The sequence below is a fragment of the Mytilus galloprovincialis genome, chromosome 5 (genome assembly GCF_965363235.1).
Source record: "Mytilus galloprovincialis chromosome 5, xbMytGall1.hap1.1, whole genome shotgun sequence".
NCBI classification, from domain to species: Eukaryota; Metazoa; Mollusca; class Bivalvia; order Mytilida; family Mytilidae; genus Mytilus; species Mytilus galloprovincialis.
This window is the reverse complement of record NC_134842.1, coordinates 52,573,128-52,596,261: the sequence shown is the minus strand read 5'-3', so window position 1 is coordinate 52,596,261 and position 23,134 is coordinate 52,573,128. Positions and strand designations below refer to the sequence as shown.

Genomic DNA, 23,134 nt, shown 5'->3' with positions numbered 1-23,134 from the left:
TTCCAATGTAAGATATGAATAGTCCTTAGCTGATAAAAAGTTATAACTCACCTAGTATGAACATTTCGTTAGTTTATATACTGATATATTTATATATATGTGTGTGTATGTTCTATTATTAGCGCATAATATCAAAATTTACAATAAAATATCATTTCATTCTTATAACAATGCATTTAAGATAGAATGACCAAACGTTGGAAAGTGAAAACATGAATTCATTTTATGTCAACTTTAGCTTTAAACAATGATCGCATTGCATGGATCTAATTATACGTATTTTTTGGCAATTCACGTCTTGATAAAACAATGAATTAATAATAGAAATGATTATATCATGTATGTGTTACTTCTTCCATTCATTAAGTTGGACAGATGGAATAACGTGTAATGGTTAGTGTCACGGTATATCATAACATTTACAAATTTTGTTAAAGAAATAACAAATCAAAACATATTATAATGATATATGTAAAACCTGAAGTAATTTCTTCGATGTTCCTTGTAATTGCAATGCAAATATACAAGCACAAAACACTTTGTTAAATACCGTTATGATTCTAGATTTGTGCTCTTTTTTAAAAGCAATCATAAAATAGAAAGGAAAAACACATATATAATTTGACAAGATGTACACTTATTCTCGTATTTCTGATTTATAATTCTGGTACCTTTGATAACCATTTACACCACTGGTGGTGGACGTTTCGTCCCCGAGGGTATCACCAGTCCAGTGGTCAGCGCTTCGGTGTTGACATTAATACCAATTATATGGCCATTTGAGTAAATTTCCTTTTGACAAAACTTAATTTTTTTCGTAAAACTAAGGATTTTCTTATTCCAGGAAAAGATTACCTTAGCCGTATTTGGCACAATTTTTGGAATAGTGGGTCCTCAATGATCTTCAACTGTGTACTTGTTTGGCTTAACAACTATTTAGACGATACGCGCGTCTGGCGTATTAAATCATAATTCTGGTACCTTTGATAACTAATTAGAATATACACTTTGCAAATAGAAGTGTTCGGTTGGGCCAAGTTTTAACCCTCCCACTCCTGTTTACACAAATCCAAAATATTTATGCACATTAAAGAAAACACTTAAACATTATGAAACAAGGTATTGTTTTGAAATTTATCTAATTTTCTGAATGATCATAAACAAGAAGACTCCAATGTATAAGAGCGTAAGACCCTAAGAAACAGGGTAAACAGATTATTATTATAGTATAACTGGCATTCATTTGTTTACTATCGTGTGTTTTGTGTACTCTTGTTTGTCTTTTGATCTTTTTCTACTTTGCATGTAAGTTTATTTTTGACTGATGAGTTTTGATGTCCCTTTGGTATCTTTCACATCTCTGTAACTATAACAGTCTTTATGAATGCTATACAGAATCATTCAGAACATTATTACTTGTGCTACAATATTTGCAGTCCTAACTATAATGTGGAGAACTTCGTCTCCGAGATTATCATTACATAGCTTTGTCCTAACCGACAACATTCAAATTGACACCATATGTAATACAAATCTGATTTATTCAATATAAAAGACTAATTCAGACAGTTCATTATTTATTGTTTTGTACTGGAGAATAACAGATACCAACAATACCCGTAAATATACAGAAATGTCTACAATGCATGCAAGTGAAGGACTTCCCAACCAACCCTCGAAGTTTTATTTTAATCGTTCCAGATGCACGATGCTCATTTACAACAAGATCTTTCCCTCTCTAAATTTTGCAAATCTAAATGTTACAATGCTAAATACAATGCAGTCTAGAGCTTACCACTATTTAAATACTTTATACTCCAACATAATTATTCTTTGTCTTTGAAATTTACATGACAAGGAAAAGAATAAAAGTATAACAAAGAGATGTGGCATGATTGCAAATAAGACTTCCATCTTACAGAGTCTAAATCAAGCGGCCATGTACATCTATCATGCATATACATCCTTATACGAATGTTAACATGGACAAAAACCAGTCCTATATAATCCCCTATAAAATGGCACAGGCATAACAAAATGTGAAAAATTTCAAACGAAAAGAATTAAACCAAAAGGATTTTATTCATAACAAAACAATAAACTTAAACATTGTTAACTCTTTAATAGAAGACAACCACAAACTGCAAACGTTGAACTACATACTCCTGACTTGTGACATTCACATATATAGACTGTGATAGTGATAAACATGTTTTTTGAGAGCTAAACACTCTAATATTCTGTAACACTGGTGTATTAACATAACATTTATACGTACAAACCGTAAAAATCAGTCGAAAATTGATTATTTCATCAAAACAATTATATAGACAAAAGACATGATTGAACTGTAGTTCTTAGAGTACCTATCTACCTCTTTAAAACTTATATATAAATCATGGTTTCTCAGACTAAAGTATTAATCAAGACACATCTATTAACGGACTAAGTGTAAAGACTTCATAAATATAATTATTAAAGTTATGTACACCGGTATGTAAACATTACCACGTGTATTTGTTTATGAAATTACACGTGTTTGAAAGTATATAATAGGTTAAATGTTTTTCATTGGTCGAGGTAGAACTGACCATAATATTTGAATAAGGTCATTTCAAATATTTCGTGCTATACTTTTGGCGGTTTTGTAAATTAAAGATATTGTCATTCGAGGTTCGCTTTTGGTGCAGTAAAGTTGTAAGCTTGTGCTTAACCTGAGTATGTCTGAGAATAGAGAAGGAAGTCCAATGTCCGAAGGTGAGACTGAGCATTCACACATTTCAACCGGTAAATCACAAAGTAGAAACCACATAGTAGAAGAGCGCCGTGATTTAGCTGATACTTTTGAACTTTTTAAAGTGTATTTTGACAATAAGCTAGTAGATCTTAAATCAGATTTGGTCCGTGAACAGGACGTAATTTCCAAAAAGTTAAAAGAAGAGGTTTCCCTTAAATTCAAGCACGAGGGCAACAAAATACAATACAAATTTAACGAGGAAACTATTACCGAGTTAAACAAGGTTTATAGCTTTGTTCCCCGTTCAGAAACCAAGGTGTCACGTATCATCATAGACCTCATAGATAAGGTTAAGGGCAGAAACAAACTGATACGCATAGCAGATACTTCAGCCGGTGGTTGGGCTACTGTCAGAGAGTATGAAGCAAATGTTATCGCTTCAGACTCTGAAGATGAAAAGAAAATCCGCCAGGCGGAGTCCAGAGCCATGCGTTCGACTAAAGACAAATCCCGACGCCCAAATCCCTACAAGACAACTTCTAGACCGGCTCCCGTTGAAACTGCTCCTAATCCTTATTATTCCAATCAGTATCAGCGTCAGAACCCGCCGCCCTTTCGAGCTGGCAGCGGGCGGCGTGAGCCGTCCCAGCACGATATGTGCCATGCCTGTAAACAATTTGGCCACTGGAGGAAGAACTGTCCACTTGACGCAACCAGTTCAACTTCAACAATACACAACAGAACAATTAACAATGAACAGTTAGTTAATGATAAGTATTTATATTTATTTTCTGAATTTGATAGTGATTATTGTTTAAATCATGATATTGAGATTTTGCTTAGACAAGTAAGATTTTCAAAATTTCAAATCTAACACGGGTATTTTTTCTGGTGTAAAGGGAAGGTTAGCTAAAAGTATTCAGTACTGGGAGCATATTGGTGCTAACTCATTTATTTTAGACACACTGAAAAATGGTTATCTTATTCCATTTATTGATACTCCTTCGAGCATGTACATGAAAAATAACAAATCTGCTCTTACGAATGATGATTTTGTTAGCAAATCTGTAAATGAACTTGTTCTTTCAGGTTGCGTCATTGAGGTCCCATTTCAACCTTACATAGTCAATCCGCTCAGTGTAGCTACTCAAAAGTCTGGGAAAAGGCGTCTAATTTTAGATTTGAGCACTTTGAATTTATCGGTAAAAAAGGAAAAGATTAAATTTGAAGATTGGAAAATAGCTGTGCAATACTTTCAGAAAAATGATTATCTGTATAAATTTGATTTAAAATCTGGTTATTTTCATTTGGATATATGTCCACAGCAGCACACGTATCTAGGTTTTTCGTGGGAAGATAAATTTTATTGCTTCACTGTTTTAGCATTTGGTCTTTCAACGGGTCCTTACATATTTACAAAGTGTCTCAGACCATTGGTCAAGTATTGGAGAAAAAATGGTATAAAAATAGTTTTATATCTTGATGATGGATTTGGTATGAATAACGAAAATAATGAATGCATCAAAGATGCTGAATTTGTGAAACAATCACTTTTGAGTGCGGGTTTTCTTCTGAACGAAGAAAAATCAGTTTTTACTCCTGTACAGAAGTTGGAATGGTTGGGAATCATTTGGGATTCATGTAATTTCACTTTATGCATTCCTCAAAGGAGAATTGACGAATTATTACAATCTATTCATAATGTTTTCAGAGAAATTCCATATATTTCTGCCAGAAATTTAGCCCAGGTAACGGGTAGAATTATAAGTATGTCTCCTGTGATCGGAAATATTACTAGAATAATGACTAGATATTGCTATATGTCTATTGAAAGTAGAATGTCATGGGATAGTTATTTAGTTTTAGAAAGTAAAAGTTTTGTGATATCAGAATTAAAGTTCTGGCTTGATAACATTGCAAATGTAAATTTTAAAACATTAAATCAATATAGTCAGTCACATGTAATGGTATATTCTGATGCTAGCAGCATAGCTGCCGGAGCATGTACAGTAGAGTTGGAAAGTAAAATTTTTCACACTATGTGTAAATCCACTGAAATGTTAGAGAGTTCCACGTGGAGGGAACTAAATGCCATAGAATTGGCGTTGATGTCTTATCAACATGCATTTACTGGAAAATCCTTAAAATGGCTAACTGATAATCAAATTGTGTCAAAATTGTTCAAGCAGGAAGCATGAAAGAAAAACTGCAAGATATAGCAATTTCCATTTTTTCTATTTGTTTACAAAAGGGAATCTCCATTAACATACAATGGATTCCGAGAGGTGAAAATTCGAAAGCTGATTATATCAGTAAAATCATTGATTATGAAGACTGGGGAGTTTCAGAATTTTTCTATACTTTTATTAACGACCTTTGGGGTCCTTATACAGTCGATCGTTTTGCTAGTTCTCGTAACACAAAATTAGAAAGATTTAACTCTTTATTTTGGAATGTAAATACAGAAGCTGTAGACTGTTTTACTCCGAATTGGTCTGGTGAAAACAATTGGATTGTACCACCTATTTACTTGGTATTGAGAGCTATAAAACATGTAATTGCTTGTAAAGCTAGAGGTACTTTAATTGTACCAAAATGGATATCTGCGACCTATTGGCCTTTCATTTTTGATAAAAATATGAATTACAGAGATTACATATCTGATGTTATTGAATTTAAAAATACAAGTGGTATTTTTGTCAGTGGTTCTAATAGAAAATCCATTTTTGGCACTGAGCCTTTTATTGCTCCAGTATTGGCAGTAAAGTTAGATGCGACAAGGATAACAAGGTCCTAGTGCACTAATGTGTATTGTAGCTGGCGAGGTTAAAGTTCCGAGGCCCTAGTACACGAATGTGTATTGTAGCTGGCGAGGTTGAAGTGACGAGGTCCTAGTACACGAATGTGTATTGTAGCTGGCGAGGTTAAAGTAACGAGGCCCTAGTACATGAATGTGTATTGTAGCAGGCACGGTTGTTGTTGATAAGGCCCTAGTGTGTATATACATTGTAGAAAGCATGGTTGTATTCAACACGGCACTAATGTATATAGCATTGTAGCTGGCATGGTCAAATAAATATTGGACAAGGTCCTGTTATGTTTACAGTGGCATGGTTCATTTGTATATAAGTTTTTAATACTTTGACATTTTATAATGTTTGTTTCACGATTGCACATTTTTCAGATATTTTTCGAGTTGGTAGATGGAAACAGAATTCAGATATTTCGGATGAACTTTCTACATTGAAAGCTAGACTACCAGAGTACTGCTTGAGCTCACGTTCTCTGAACACTCGTAAAAAGTACCAGTATGCCTCTAATGCTTTCTGTAAGTGGACTAAAATACATAATATTACTCCATTACCTTCATCTGATTATACAGTTTCTCTATATTTGATTCACATTTCACAGAATGCAAAATCGGCAAGCAAGATAAATGAAGTAATATACGCCATTAGCTGGGCACATAAACTGGCTGGATTTAATAATCCTTGTACATCTGAATTAGTAACGTTTGTAAACGAAGGAGCACAGAGAAAATTGGGACATTTTATCACTAAGAAAGATCCTATTACACCAGACATTTTGCAAAAGATTGTTCATACTTATGGTCATCTTAATAGTAATCTTAAAGACTTAAGAACTGTTTGTATGTGTTTATTAAGCTATGCAGGTTTTTTAAGGTTTTCAGAACTAGTTAATTTGAGAGGTATCGATATAAAGATTTATTCTACACATGCAAATTTAAATTTGGCGAAGAGTAAAACTGATATTTATAGAGAAGGGAGGGATGTGATTATTTCTAGAACTAATCTTGTAACTTGTCCTGTCTGTATGCTAGAACGATATCTCAAATTAGCTAGCATAACATCAAATTCTGATGAATTTATGTTTAGATCCGTTAATTTTTGTAAGTCTGATAATTCTTATAAACATAGAAGTACAAGTCCGTTGTCATACACGAGAGCTCGGGAAATACTACTTTCAAGTTTACAGAGTATAGGCTTAGATAGTAAAAAATTTGGACTGCATAGTCTCCGTTCAGGAGGGGCATCGGCTGCTGCAGCGGCTGGTGTAGAGGACAGATTGTTCAAAAAGCATGGTCGGTGGAAAAGTGACACGGCAAAAGACGGTTATGTTAAAGTGTCTTTGAAGGATAGACTGTCTGTAACAAATAATATTGGGATTTAATTATATATTTTTTCTTTTATTTTTTCTTTACCCTTTCTTTATTTTTCGAAGCTTTGCTACACACTGTCAGGCGAGCTGATCCCATACAAAGGTGTTGAGTTTATTTTGTAAATAATTTATGTTCGCTTGAAGTTATGAATAAGAACATAAATATATTTATTAAAGTTATGTACACCGGTATGTAAACATTACCACGTGTATTTGTTTATGAAATTACACGTGTTTGAAAGTATATAATAGGTTAAATGTTTTTCATTGGTCGAGGTAGAACTGACCATAATATTTGAATAAGGTCATTTCAAATATTTCGTGCTATACTTTTGGCGGTTTTGTAAATTAAAGATATTGTCATTCGAGGTTCGCTTTTGGTGCAGTAAAGTTTCCCACCCTCCCACCCGACTTATTGTATTTTATTTGTGTTATTTTTTATTAATGTGAAAAATAATGTGTGTAAGAATAGAATCTTTATTTGATTCATAATATGTATTTCCGTACATAATGAAAATTGTTTTTATTTTTGTAGATTGGTTTTTGTGTTTGTTACCTGCAGCGGCCTAGGCAGACAGTAACACTGATGAACATTTTTTACGTTGCATTTGTCTTTAATAAAAATTAAAGCTTTGCTGCACACTGTCAGGCGAGCTGATCCCATACAAAGGTGTTGAGTTTATTTTGTAAATAATTTATGTTCGCTTGAAGTTATGAATTAGAACATAAACAGTTTTGAAAGCACGACTGAACAATACCAAACATAAAAGTATAATATCGACATGATGTCGAACAGTTTCCATAAATATAAAGCAATACATATTTATGTCGGTTTTTATTTTTTTGAAACATAAAGTATTTTTATGGAAATATTTTCACCATAAACAGTCACAACTATTGTTCCTATATAGCCGAAACCGATATAGTTTGAAGGAAAAATCTTGTCTAGTAACCACTTGAACCGTCCGTTTTTCTTCAAGTTTATGTATAGTTTGAAAGTTTACAATGCTCGTTGTACCAAACTTTTCTTGGCCTCCTTGAAAGGGAATTAATCTTATTTAGTCTGCAATTTTGACATCTGCCTTTTTCTGTTTGTAGTAGTTTGAAATTTCACAACATTCCACAATGAAAAAACGTTGGTCAAACTTTACTCGGCTTCGATGAAAGAAAATGCTCAACTGTTATTTCAGAATACATGTTAGCTCAGTAAATAGCTTGCAGCAACGTAAATCCAGCCCCAATATTGGTCTTGATATGATTGCTTTATCTAATAAAACGTTTGTACTAGAACCAACGTACAATGTTTGTTTGACAGAACAACTAAAGTTGTTCCTTTTTAAGTTTGATAATGCATTAAGGCATCAATGTAAGCTCATTTTTCTCCCCGGAATGTCTGTATTAACTAATAATATCATCATCTTTAATTGAAATCTCCATTTCTTCAATCACTGGTTTCTTGTAGAAATTCGTTTTGAAGCATACATTACAAAGTTCTATAAAACCACCAAATATCAGTGACAGCCCTAAAATATTGAAGTAGAAAAATAAGAAAGATAGGGATAAGATGGACAAAAAAGACTGAACAATAAACATGATAAAGCCTTCGATTGAACACCTTCATCAGTGAGAATAAATACTGTATTGTATTGATGTCAAAATTTCTGAAATTTCATTGATTTTATATGAATATGTTCCATCTTGTATTAGGGCCGTTCTTCCAGAAAAAAGTAAAATATTATAATAAAAAGCCGAGCTCCGAGAAAAAGTCTATACGAAAAGTTCTAAAGCAAATGGCAAAATAAAAATCTCAAACACATCAGACGAATGGATAATAACTATTCCTGACATTGCTGACACAAGAATGTAGATCACAAATAGACTGAATTTATTTTCCTAGTGCATAGATATAAGGTTAACTTTTTTAAATTAAAACTTTGTTACTTGATGTTTTCAGTTTTTGCTCTTTTGTGTTCAAGATATTTATTCTAATCTTATGTAATGTTTATTCAGTTCTATTGCCTTATTCTTTTTCTATGTTTTATGTTTTATGTAAATATAAGGAGATGTTGAATAATTACCAATTTGAAAACTATCCCTCTGAGACCAGAGGACGAGGGTGTGAACACATATACACGTAGAACTTTGAATGTACTTAACAAATAGGGCAAACATTTATGTCATTGAATATTCGCAATGCATATAAAATAGTTAGAAAACACAAACTAATGACTGAGTAGCACTTTACACAAGGAGACCAAATGGACATCTGAGTTCTATCTGTTAAAAGTTGCATTACGGAAAACCTCTGGTTGACATGGTTTGTTTTATGGTTTCATAATATATTTTTTTCTGCAGTCTGTTCTTATTGGTAAGGTTATTATTATTATGCTTATTTGATTCCTAGGAAATAGAAAACATATAGTCAGAAAATGCAGACCATTCCCCCCTGAAGATATGTTCCGCAATCGTATGCACTTCGCTATGCCTTTAAAGGTCACATGCCAGTACGGGAGGAAATCTGCAGAAAGCACATTCTTCAATTAACAAAATGCAATGATTACACTAACAACTAGTAATACTAAAACACTAATCTAATGGAAGACAGACAATATAACGATAGTCAAATCCTTTTTGTTTGTAGCTGTAGGGTGTTGGGCTTTATTGTGTTAATTATATTTATGGTCTCCATATGCAGAAGGATTGTTCGTAGAACAACTGCTTCAAACCCATCTCATAAATGTGCCTCTTGTTTATTTCTATTATCTATACCATAGCTGTTGTTCTGAATAAGTAATCATTTGATTTGCTGATTTGAAGTCCAGACCAAGTTGATAATACATCTGCATGTAGTAAAAGGTAAAACATATGAACATTAACCGATTACATTTTTTAATGACATCATAATTGTGGTCCGACATACCTGCTATGATAAACGATATTGCATAGCTTCCACCATTGTCAACGATAACACCTAGAAAAGCAGTGCACTATGTTAATAAATAAATACATAAGTTTTGTTAGTACTTAACTTTGGACATTGACAAAAGTAAAATATTGAGCATACCTTTAAAGCTTATATCGTGAGTTTACGTTGAACTCGGTCAACAACCTAAAAAACATATTCACTCGCCGGTTGCTTAATTGTTGGTTATGCTTATCCTTCCGGAGCGCCCGAGATCAGCCCTGTATTTGATAAGATTCGTGTTGCCACGTCTTTATGTCTCTATCATGTCACCAGGGTTTTCAATATCACAAACTAGTCAAAACATTTAGTAAATTTTATCATCGGTATAAGGACACCATTCGTAAATATAGCTCAACATGCAGAATTCTTATACGTTCAGGTATTTCACATCCAATTTTTTATAGAAATATTCTTTATAAAGCACAAAAATGTCTGTATTCACCTCAGAAACTAACAAAACCTTTAAATAGACTTATTAAGAAGGGATATAGTTACGATACTGTTGTCAGGTCATTAAAGATTGCATATTTTGGCGTTAATATTGATTCACTTATAGGGTCTTTGCATCGGAACTAAACACATTTATTAAAAAAACAGTTATTATCATGACACGGGTTATGTTCTTCTCATATATGTTATGATGGTATGATACTAAACCCCTAACGGGACGGATTGTGCCTGATATTCATATGATGAAATCATAATCTTTCAATCAGTTCAATTGTAGTCTGGAGCTGGCATGTCAGTTAACTGCTAGTAGTCTGTTGTTATTTATGTATTATTGTCATTTTCTTTATTTTCTTTGGTTACATCTTCTGACATCAGACTCGGACTTCTCTTGAACTGAATTTTAAATGTGCATATTGTTCTGTATGCGTTTACTTTTCTATATTGGCTAGAGGTATAGGGGGTTGAGATCTCATGAACATGTTTAACCCCACTGCATTTTTGCGCCTGTCCCAAGTCAGGAGCCTCTGGCCTTTGTTAGTCTTGTATTATTTTAATTTTAGTTTCTTGTGTACAATTTGGAAATTAGTATGGCGTTCATTATCACTGAACTAGTATATATTTGTTTAGGGGCCAGCTGAGGGACGCCTCCGGGTGCGGAAATTTCTCGATACATTGAAGACCTGTTGGTGACCTTCTGCTGTTGTTTTTTGTATGATTGGGTTGTTGTCTCTTTGACACATTCCTCATTTCCATTCTCAATTTTATAACATGGTTTAAGTTGTGATTGTGTTCTTATGTTTGTATTTTCGTCGTTGTTTTTGCAATGGAATTCTCAGTTTGTTTGCGACTTATGTTCGAATATCACTTTTTGGTATCTGTCGCGTCTGTTATGATACTAGGTGAATATTTGAAACTTTACTGGGACTTGGTTCCAGAGGTGTTATCCACTGTTTGCTGTGAACATTAGAATTGAAAGAAATAAAGAAACAAAAAACATATGTTTCTTAGTTTTAGTTCCGCAATAGCATCCGCAATTGCATCTTTAGACACATGATAACGTATTTAACTAATATACGATATCAAATTATCTCATTGATTATCGAATACTTCGACTTTAACCTAGCGCTACGTTCTTGCTTTTGTTGTCATAACAAGTAGTAAAGCCTATGTTGTGGAATGTCACCAAATATGTGAGGGCATCTGGACACTTACATAGATTAGTTAGCTTTGCAGGTGGCACAATTGATGTAGTTACAATTAATAGTTGGGCAATCAATATCGATATTTAGGGTTTTTCGTGTTACAGGTATTTTATTTTCACGTACAAAATGGTCAGAATACTAGCCAATCTAAAGATTTTACAAACGTTGCTCAGTAAAGAACCAATACTATTACAAAAATAAGATACATTCCTAATTATATTCCCTACAAATTTATGATAATTTCATCGTCAATCAGATACATGTACATCTCATATATCCAGTAAATACTAGTGTTGGGTACCATGAATTATATGTTCAATATATTTTCGGAAGCTAAACGTAATCATATTCATCGATTGTATTACTTTTAAAGGGAATATGAAGTTATATAATTGACACCTTAACAAACTGGACATAGGGTGAATTCTCGACATACCGAATTTCTTGTATTCATTGTTTTGACAAATAATCCCCACTTTTCATTCCATGTTATAATTAAACATGTAAAACTGACCTGAAAGGACCTCCCTACAAAATTCAAATTCACATTACTTCTTAACAGTCATGATTTCTTTCAAATGCTAATCTTTTTTTGTGTTATATAACTTCCTTCATATATATAAACGTTACTTTCTAATTCTGATAATTCCAAATCTTACACCTCCTTGCATATTTAAAGTACCTGTAGTATATGAAGCAAAGACAAATAACTGAAGTACCTGCTAAAGGTGGCCCAACTAATGATCCAATTCCTATATAGGCCATAACATAACCAGTTCCTTGTGCAACGTGGTCAGGTCCAGTCAATCTTAAAACAATAGAACTAATAACAACATAACAGCTGCCAGAATTTAGTCCTAACACTATAGAATACATCATTTTAGCATAATGAATTTTGATGAATAAAGGCACTGCAATGGTGGCAGCTCCGATAAGCGAGTACGTTCCAAAGAATACTATATCTTCGCTAACATCCTCACTGTTTGTTGCCATTCCTAGTAACACTCTTCCAATACAGCTAGAAATACCTGCTATGGATAAGTACCAAGATACTTCTACTTGTGTGGAATCATTCTCTATTGCATATGCTGGAAAGTGTAAATAGATAATAAAAATTCCAATATTGAAGAACACTCCCGCTATGCATACACACATTAATGATATGTTTTTCATAACTGTTAAATCACATTCACAGTACTTTTTACGTAACTTTCTATTTCTATTATTTGCCATTTTGCTAGATACTTCCAATCGCGATGGTCGCAGAACTGCTCCAACAACGCATGTGTTGAAAGATAATCCAGCGTACAATAGAAAGAATCCATTATATCCATATTCGTTGTAAATCATCTGATAAATAGGACTTAATATAAATGGACCAATTCCACATCCTGCTACAGAGATACCAGTTGCTATGTTACGTTTCTTTTCAAAGTTAAAAGCTATGACAATTAATCCAGTTGTAAACATCAGACCCACGCCAAGACCTACGAAAGATATAGGAATAGTGTGTACAAGAAAGCTTCAAAATTAAAATACAAAATTTGGTTATGTTTTAACAAGTCATTCTTAGAAAATGGCTTAAAACATTTTAGGGAAATTGCATATTTTTGGTAAATATTGTTCTGAAGGGAATATGTCATAGTACAAGAGGTTGCTCTTTACAAATGCTTTACACATTTTAGTTATTTGCATGACAAATAAATTGTTTTGTATTGAACTGAACAATAATTTGTTCTACCGTATTGTATTATAATCATTATGATGTATTCCGTATTAATGCAATGCTGTTCACAATTTTTCATTCAACAATTTAAGTTTGGTATATTCTACTTGCTATGTTATACAATTGTTGGTGGCGAAATGCATTAGCTAATTAGCTTTTTTAAAACAAAGTGATAATTGTATATAACATGTACAATACCTGCTAAAACACCGAAAAATATGAATGCCAGTATTATATTGTTTACAAATGCTGTAACTACAAGTGATGTCGTCATGAGGAGGGATCCCATTATCATGGTAACTCGACAATCCCATCGTCCAATGCAATAACTGGCCAAAGGTCCTGAAATAGACAAGGATTATTGTTTAAAATACCTGCTAAAACACCGAAAAATAGAAATGCCAGTACTATGTGTTGCCCAAATGCCGTGATTACCACTGATGTTGTCAACAGAAGGGATCCTATTATCATGGTAACCTGACAATCCCATCTTTCAATGCAATAACTAGCTGAAGGTCCTGCAACAGAGAGAAAAAAAATTCTTTGTTCAATAAACACAGAATTCTAATATGACGTTCTTCTTTAGCTTTAGGTACAAAGCCATGTTCTAATTCGAATAGAACATGGGCTGCACGTGATTGACGTCACAATTGAAATTACAACGTCAGATGAATTTTGAACAACACCAGAGATCAAAATGGACATTTTTGTTGCGTGTTGTTCGCTAGGAAATAAAAAAAATAATTCTAAAAGTAAGTTTAAATGTTTCTGATCTTTTTTTATTGACAAACTGTTGATTTTTCTATAACGTTTTTGTTCATCTAATCAAAATGGCGACATTTCGAGCGTCTACTATAGGTCCGCTTCGAAGTACAAAAGTTCAAAATATTCCTATTAGAATTGAAATAATTCTATCATGCCATGCTCTATGCTCATTTTAACATGGGTAGGCATTATATTTGTAAACATTTAATACCTCGCTAACGCTCGGTATTAAGATATTAACAAATATAATGCCTACCCATGTTAAAATGAGCATAGAGCATGGCATGAAAGAATTATTTCTTAAATAAAATTTTAGAAAGGTTATACCGATGAACATATAACTGAACAGGATCCGTTATTAGTGTGATATAAGTTCCTTTATTATATGTGTTCTCAAATGACAATATCATATATATATATATATATATATATAAGTACGTCTGAGTCAGTGACAACTCTACAACATATTTATCCATCGGATCACCAGCAATGATGGTGATACATGACTGTGTACATTATTTATATACAGCTCGTCTAAACATCAACCCAACAATGTTAGATCTGTGCTTTCGCAATTTTTTTTTGTTCCTCCTTCACCAGGTGGGTCGTGTGGTCTAGCGAGACGGCTACAGTGCATGCGATTTGGTGTCACGATATCTCAGTAGGATGTGTTCGAATCCCAGCGAGGGAAGAACCAAAAAATTGCGAAAGCAAATTTACAGATCTAACATTGTTGGGTTGATGTTTAGACGAGTTGTATTTTGTTTTACATGCACACGTATAAAAATTGCGGTTTTTATCCAACGCAATCATAGGTTTTAACGTAATCATAGGTTTTAACATAGTTTTCAATTTTGACTCGTTAATATATTAACGAATCTAAATTGAAAACTACGTTAAAACCTATGATTGCGTTGGATAAAAACCGCAATTTTTATACGTGTGCATGTAAAACAAATTCCGTTGTTGAAGGGTCTAAAAACAGCACAAACAACATTTTCAAAAAGACCAAAAAAGTGAAAAAGTATATTTAAACAAAACGCATTTGACTAACAGGTCGAATATTAATATACTATTATATCAGACGAAAGGTATGATTTGTTCAAGTATGTCAATGTTTCTAATAGTATATCCTTATGAAAAGGATCGTAAAAAATGACAATGCAAAGTTAAGGCACACACTTTGTCCCTTTGAATGAGGAGGAATTGAAAAGAAAATCAGATGTTTGCAGACTTTGATTGTCAAGGATGCAAGTTTCAAACAGTTTTGAATTTTCGAAATGGTAGTTTGAAGAAAAATTGTACAAAACAAGTGATACTAAAGCGACTGAAGTTATGAAAATGTTATTATTATATATATTATCGATACAACGTCGTTGACAACGTTTTGACGAAATATATTTGTATGAAGATTTTTAAAACGTGTGAAAATTTCAGTTTTAATTCAGCTGCGAAATCACGATGTTCCATTGTAATCAATGTAATATGATCACATTACTATACATAATATGTCAAAAAATGGAAAACAACACGTTAAATAATTTCTTGCGTCCGAAGTGCTTTTCTGAATTTACCTTCATCAGGAACGCTCAAAGCCAAACATTTGAAATCAAAAGATGTTTAAGTACCGAAAATCGTTGAAGAGCTATATGTCAAAAATACCTAAAATAAATAGCCAAAGATCTAAAGCCAACTTTGCCTCAGGGAGTTGAAACCTTAGTTTCATAATAATTTCAAAATGTATAAACAGACAATTTTAGTAAAGTTTGTTAAATCATCTCAGCACCGAAGCACTGACTATTGAGCTGATGATACCCTCGGAAACTGATAGTCCACCAGCAGAGGTATCGACCCAGTTATGTAAAACATGGAAAACAACACGTTAAGTAATTTATTGGGTCCGAAACGCTTTTCTGGATTTACCTTCATCAGGAACGCTCAAATGTCACCTTGCTCAAATGTCAACTCATACAAACCAACTAAATACTACATAATCAGTATTGAGATGATGACAAACTCCTATCGTATAAAAGACAAAATTTAGATATCAAAACTATTAACTCAATATATAAAATTGAGAACGGAAATGGGAAATATGTCAAAGATATATATATATATATATATTCATAGAGTAAATGTTAAGTTATGCATCATATACCGGAAAAAGGTACACAAACTATTTAATAATGATAAAGAAGTTCAAAATAGCTAAACAAAGCAGTTCCAGTACGAACTGGAAACAGTATTAAAATTGATGAAATTCCCTCAGTATTTATTTGTTATCTTGATTGTCTCTTTTTTAACAGTTTACGAGATTTGGAAATCGGAAAATTACTGTCGCATTAATGTATATATACAAACACTCACAAACGAGACGAGATGGTTGTCAATAAAGAGAAATTTTGTTGTTCAAACGGATCATTGTTATCAAATGTATCATTATTCTAAAGTATCAGAAGATATGAAGTGTTGTCTTCAACCAAAGAAAGTAATAGCATTTCCATATGCATTTTACTCTCTTTGGTGTATGAAAAAAAATAAAGACATAAAGAATACCAGGTCGATAATTTGGTACGCTACTTGCATATTTTACATGAATCTCATATTTGGAAAGGCCAAATTAAAGACGATGTTAATAAGCATTAAACCTGAAAATTAAAAAAAAAAGTGCTACATACGGATAAGGTTTATGCCCTTGGATAAAAACAAATTAGTGTTTTAAATAATCTAATATTTTTGTAAATAGTAAATTTACTGCAAACGAACATATCAATATGATATTGTATGTCAACACAAAAGTGATGCCTACTGGTCTGGTGATACCCCAGGGGATGGAACGTCTACCAGCAGTAGCATCAAACCAGTGGCTATAAAAACTCATCAAAGATACCAGGCGTATAATATAGTACGCAAAAAGGGCATTGCGTCTACATGTGACTCATCAGTGGCGTTCAAATTAAAACAGTCGGAAAGAAAAATCAAACGAAGTTTAACATCATTTAGGATCCCAAAGTCTGAAAAGTTATGCTTAATACGGATAAGGCAATTTAAACCTATGCGTAGACTCATCTTAGTGTTTCGTATAATTCAACATTTTCTTTAAACAGAAAACTTACAGAAAGTTGACATCAAGGATATTTCATGTTAACACAAAAGAATTGTATCTTTTAAGTAATAAATTAGTAAATATTTATAACGTATCTATTTCTATTTTTCCGAGATGTTTGCAATAGATACACGAGATATTTTCAAAAGAATGATTTCCTCCAACTCCTACACATGTTTACTATTAACGGTCTCATGTGCGATATAGCATGAAGTAAATTAAAGAACTCACACTCGATATAAAGATGATAAATATTATGAAATTAAAAGATTGATTATCCATGCGTTATGAAAAATTTCAACTATGACAAAATATGCATACTTAAAAAAAGGAAATTTAGGTCAAAGGTTTCTTGAGATGAAAGAAAAAAATGAATGTAGTTACAGGTAAATATCTCATTCTCACTGACCGATAAAGATAATATTATGAGGTCATAAACGTCGTAGTCGTTAAAGGATATATCTTTATTAAACTGAACGATGAAAACTGATAAATACTACAGAAAAATAAACAAGAATACATGAATAAAAAACACAGGGAAATTTTGACAAAACCAATAAATTTATAATTTTACTTACATTAATGTTATCATGGTTATTACTGTTTACAGTTCCGTGATAACGTACAGTTAGTAACATCACTTGAATGATAATAGAATAAAAATAGAAATGAAAAATTATTATTTATTTTTATACAATTGTTTTAGTTAACAAAAAAATCGATTTACCTGTCAAGCTAAGGAGACATAGAAAGCTAGCACTGATCCATGACGTTAAAGTTATTTCCTTTTTGAACTTTTCTAAAAATATGATATGAAAAAGTCCTATAGCATAGAGAGAGAATCCCACAATACAATTCTCTATGAACGAAGCCACAAGAATAATCCAAGCCCAGCCTTTATCTGTATTTGTCATTGACATTTTGTATTCCCGTATAAAACAATTAAAATCATATTTACAGCAAATTCATTTGTGAATGAAGTAATAAACCAGGTTATAAATAACTATGCTTGCTAGCTCAGCCATTATAATTTATTCGTATTGATTATGAATGGAAGAATTAAAGTGTGATGCAGTCATCCAATACAAACATATATCATGTAATTATTATTGAAGGTCGCTTTAACTTGTTTAATAATGATAACGTCTGCGCATGCGAATATTGCAAGCAACTGAAGCACACTTACTTTAATGATCAATATATATAAGTATTTGTGTAAAATGTGTAATCAACATTTAAAGGAAAACATGTAAAACAGAAAGGTGAAATGTCGTAAACTGTTGGAGATTAATAGTTTACATATGTTTGTACTAAAGAATAGTAAACTTGAGAAATGTATAATATCAATTTTATTGCAAATAATTTTGTTTTTGTTTATAGGTCAAACCAATTACTATTTATAGTTTCTTGATAACAGTAACAATATAAGTGTAAAGAATATCATTAACGGAATGTAAAAATATGATGCGAAATCTTCACATTTTTTTTGTTATTCAGGAAGCCAATATCGATCTAAGGGGAAATCTTGTTATTCGTAGCAGCTGTGAGTTAATTAACTTTTCTTTAAAGAATAATTAATTTTTGTCACATCAATTTTATTTCAGGACAGAATCTAATATTTTGTAATTGACAAACAAATTAAATTTCAAGTGATATTAAGTGTTATATTTGATTGTATTATACAATTATGGTTTTAGTTTTTGCAAGATTTGTGTGACGTAACGATTAGAGCAGATAATATATGTAATATATCTAAACCTCGAGATCTAAACACAGATTTTATGAATTACCTATTGTATTAAACATGTTAAATATAGAGAATGGCTTTTTCATATTGTGTGGTAAAATTAGGGAGAAATTCAAGTTTCAAGCTGAAACCGCCTTAATCCACACATGACATCAATATACAATCATAATTATATGTAACAAGAAATATGTGAGCTTTTATTCATTTAGATTACCCCCATATATTTCCAAGAAAACGGGACTGAAGACAATAAGGATAGAGACAGACCTCAGTCCGGAGAATACAAGCTGACTTTCCATATAAAAAAAATCTTGCGAACTTTATGTCAATGGTTGCTTGGAAAACTGGTGTTGCATTTATATCAGTCAACCGAATATCTTCAGCATGTTCAGGGGGGAAATGCAATAATGACGTACTAGTAATAGATTTGTATGCTTCCTAGTGGATCTTCCGGACCAAATATCAAGTGACTGACTGACGGATGGACGGACAGAGGTAAAACAATATGCCATTGTTCCGTGGAGAACCCCCGAGTTATGATGGCAACGTCTACTGCAAATCTACAACAATCTCCTAATTAACGCAGTAAGGGATTCATATTGCATATATAAGTGAGTTTATAAAGCTGCAGCCCCACAAACAGAAGCCGATAAATCATGCGAACATTTTATTTCATTCTATGTTCCTGTGCAAACTAATCTACAATCAAGACACCAGCACTTGTTGTACAATAATCTATATAGCAATATTAGGTAATATCTTAACTAAACCTTGAACGACATGGTGCTGGTAGTTGTGACATAAAGAAATACAGGAACACCACAAATAGATAATTGTTTTGCACATCGTCAATGTGTCGAAGCCAATTGTGCATGGTTTCAATAATGTGAAATTTAACTGCCTTTCTAAGAATTAATTTAACACTCAATAACATCAGCCCTGCCAAACTTGGTTAAGACGATGGAAATGTGAAGAGTTGACAGATAGACGGGCGGACCGACAGACGCAAAGTGAGACAAGACATATCACAATTGCTCACCTGACCAATAATAGTACTATATTTTGCAAACGAAAATTTCTACTTTTACTAGCGATTTTTAATTGTCCTTCCATAATATCTGTTTTTTACTGTTTTGATTTTCGGAGGTCGTGCCAGACTTTACTGTGTTCGCCACAGACAACTGAAATCGGAATGAGATGCATTTACGAAGTTATTTTTATTTTTTTGGGATACTAAGCATGTACATAATGCAGCTAAATTTTTAGATTGCAAGTGAGAAATAAATATAGACACATATATATAAATTAATAAACTAACCTTTCGCTTGAAACAGTATTTATATCTTTCATTACGGATATTATGAAAGACTATCACCTGCCGACTGTTTTCTTGACCGTGCCATGATGAAATTGTGAAAGTGAGTAACGGATGTTTTGAAACTTCGATTATCAAAGAAATTGGTTATAAAAACCGCAAATACAATGTAACATTTATTTTTACTTTAAATGATAAAAAGCTATTATATTTGTCATCAAACGGTTACGCAGCTCCGCGTTTGACGCTTTCCTTTGAAATAATTTATAGAACTTTGATAAATCGTAAGTCAGTTGATAAGCAATCACATTGATTCTGTTAAACTGCCTGTTTTATATACTTTGAATGTTAAAAAAGATGGAATAGAACTTATGATACTTTAAAAAGTTGAAGACAACCCATGCTTTGCAAATTTTAGGGAGGGGGTGCACGCCCGCCACGCCCCCGCCTAAATCCGCCCCTGATTTAGTAATGTAGTAAACATTAATCTCATGAACGGAGAACTAAGTGTATATACATAATTCGATTTACGTATATACACAAATAATTACGTATATACGTTAATCCAATTCTATATATACAGAAATAATTCCGCATACACAGAAATAGAATTACGTATATACAAAATTAATTCCGTATACACAGAAATTGAATAACGTATATACAGAAATCGAATAACGTATATACAGAAATAATTCCGTATCTACAGAAATACTTATGTAAAGACAGTAAGATAAACTCATCATAGATACCAGGACTAAATTTTGTATATACGCCAGTCGCGCGTTTCGTCTACAAAAGACTCATCGGTGACGCTCGAATCCAAAAAAGTTCAAAACGCCAATACAGTACGAAGTTGAAGAGCATTAAAGACCAAAGTAATGCCAAATACAGCTAAGGTAATCTATGCTTGAGGTAGAAAAGCCTTAGTTTTTCAAAAATTCAAAATTTTGTAAACAGTTAATTTATAGATATAACCATATCAATGATAATTCATGTCAGCACAAAAAGTGCTGACTACTGGGCTGGTGATACCCTCGGGGAAATAAATCTCCACCAGCAGTGGCATCGACCCAGTGATTGTAAACAAACTCATCATAGATACCAGGACTAAATTTTTGTATATACGCCAGACGCACGTTTCGTCTACAAAATACTCATCAATGACGCTCGAATCCAAAAAAGTTAAAAAGGCCAAATAAAGTACAAAGTTGAAGAGCATTAAGGGCCAAAATTCCTAAAAGTTATGCCAAATACAGCTAAGGTAATATATGCCTGAGGTAGAAAAGCCTGAGTTTTTCAAAAATTCAAAATTTTGTAATCAGTTAATTTATAAATATAACGATGTCAATGAAAATTAATGTCAGCACAAAAAGTGCTGAATACTGCGCTCGTGATACCCTCGGGGAAATAAATCTCCACCAGTATTGGCATCGACCCAGTGGTTGTAAATAAACTCATCATAGATACGAGGACTAAATTTTGTATATACGCCAGACGCGCGTTTCGTCTACAAAAGACTCATCAGTGACGCTCGAATCCAGAAAAGTTAAAAAGGCAAAATAAAGTACGGAGTTGAAGAGCATTAAGGACCAAAATTCCTAAAAGTTCTGCCAAATACAGCTAAGGTAATCTATGCCTGAGGTAGAAAAGCCTCAACAGTTAATTCATAAATATAACCATATCAATGATAATTCATGTCAGTACAAAAAGTGTAGACTACTGGGCTGGTAATACCTTCGGGGAAATAAATCTCCACAAGCAGTTGCATAGTATAGTATTTCTGTATATACAGAAATAATTACGTATATACGTTAATCGAATACTGTATATACGTACATCGAATTCTGTATATACGTAAATTGAATTTCGTATATAGGTAAATCTAATTTCGTATATACATAATTATTTCTGACCCGTCTAATTATATAAATTATTTCTGTATCTACATAATTATCTACGCTCAGACGTACTTATGAATTAATTATTTTCTGTGACTATCTTACATTAATTTGTAGAATCCTTTACTATGGGTAATTTAGCTGATCTGTAAAAATAACATCTCCATGCCTTATATATCATGTACTGTAGTACGACGCTAGATTAAAACTGACGTTGAAAGGTAGCATCCGGACCCGAAAGCTTCATTTTGAAGCCCAGGTGGTCGTGTGGTCTAGCGGGACGGCTACAGTGCAGGCGATTTGGTGTCACGATATCGCAGTAGCATGGGTTCGAATCCCAGCGAGGGAAGAAAAAAAAAACATTTGCGAAAACAAATTTACAGATCTAACATTGTTATGTTGATGTTTGGACGAGTTGTATATACATGCTTATTTACGTATATACATAATTATTTCTGTTATTTCTGTATATACATAAGAATTTCTGTATATACAGAATTCGATTGATGTAAGTACAGAATTCCATTTACGTATATACGTATTTATTTCTGTATATACAGATTTCGATTAACGTATATACGGAATTCGATTAACGTATATACAGAAATAATAATGTTTATACGTAAATAAGTATTTTTGACCCTGATTTCGCGCCATAAAAGAGTTTTTCACATTAAGAAAAGATACAAGTTTTGTTACAAAAAACTTAAGTAATGAACATTCGAATATTATAATTCGTTATTTTTTTCTAAATATAGGGGAATACTAAAAATTTCAATAAATACTAATTCATGCCAAATTTTTGAGAAAAAAGTAAAGGTGATGTAGTTGTTTTCAATAACCTCATCCCTGTGTATAAGAAGCTGTATTTTTTATTATATTATCCAGCATTAGGGACTTAAATACAAAAAAGAAGATGTGGTATAAGTGCCATACTCTCCATTCAAGTCACAATGTGTAAAAAGTTAACAATTATATGTTGAGGTACGACTTTCAACACGACAGCGAATAGCAAGGGCCCTAAAATGACTAGTGTGAAGC

At 32.7% G+C, this 23,134-nt stretch overlaps 2 protein-coding genes across 2 annotated transcripts; one reads left to right on the top strand and one right to left on the bottom strand.

Moving 5' to 3' along the window:
- The first annotated feature begins 3,399 nt into the window (after positions 1–3,399).
- LOC143074072 (integrase/recombinase xerD homolog) lies at positions 3,400–6,928 on the top strand. The gene is made up of 2 exons (XM_076249620.1): positions 3,400–3,496; positions 5,922–6,928. The coding sequence occupies exons 1-2, from the start codon at positions 3,400–3,402 to the stop codon at positions 6,926–6,928; spliced, it is 1,104 nt and encodes a 367-aa protein (XP_076105735.1).
- Positions 6,929–7,734: 806 nt separating this feature from the next.
- On the bottom strand, positions 7,735–18,214 carry LOC143076011 (monocarboxylate transporter 4-like). The gene is made up of 5 exons (XM_076251616.1): positions 17,858–18,214; positions 13,458–13,601; positions 12,253–13,020; positions 9,837–9,887; positions 7,735–8,439 (listed from the first exon to the last, which is right to left on the bottom strand). The coding sequence occupies exons 1-5, from the start codon at positions 18,048–18,050 to the stop codon at positions 8,315–8,317; spliced, it is 1,281 nt and encodes a 426-aa protein (XP_076107731.1). The 5' UTR covers positions 18,051–18,214; the 3' UTR covers positions 7,735–8,314.
- Positions 18,215–23,134: the final 4,920 nt, after the last annotated feature.

What these genes read in the sequence shown, in the direction of transcription:
- LOC143074072 (XM_076249620.1), top strand. Translation starts at nt 3,400, where the DNA reads ATGCCTGTAAACAATTTGGCCACTGGAGGAAGAACTGTCCACTTGACG. An exon ending in AGAACAATTAACAATGAACA is followed by an intron (nt 3,497 to 5,921) that starts GTTAGTTAATGA and finishes CACATTTTTCAG; the next exon opens with ATATTTTTCGAGTTGGTAGA.
- LOC143076011 (XM_076251616.1), bottom strand. Translation starts at nt 18,050, where the DNA reads ATGTCAATGACAAATACAGATAAAGGCTGGGCTTGGATTATTCTTGTG. An exon ending in ATTTTTCGGTGTTTTAGCAG is followed by an intron (nt 13,021 to 13,457) that starts GTATTGTACATG and finishes TATCTTTCGTAG; the next exon opens with GTCTTGGCGTGGGTCTGATG. An exon ending in AATATCGTTTATCATAGCAG is followed by an intron (nt 8,440 to 9,836) that starts GTATGTCGGACC and finishes TCAATATTTTAG; the next exon opens with GGCTGTCACTGATATTTGGT.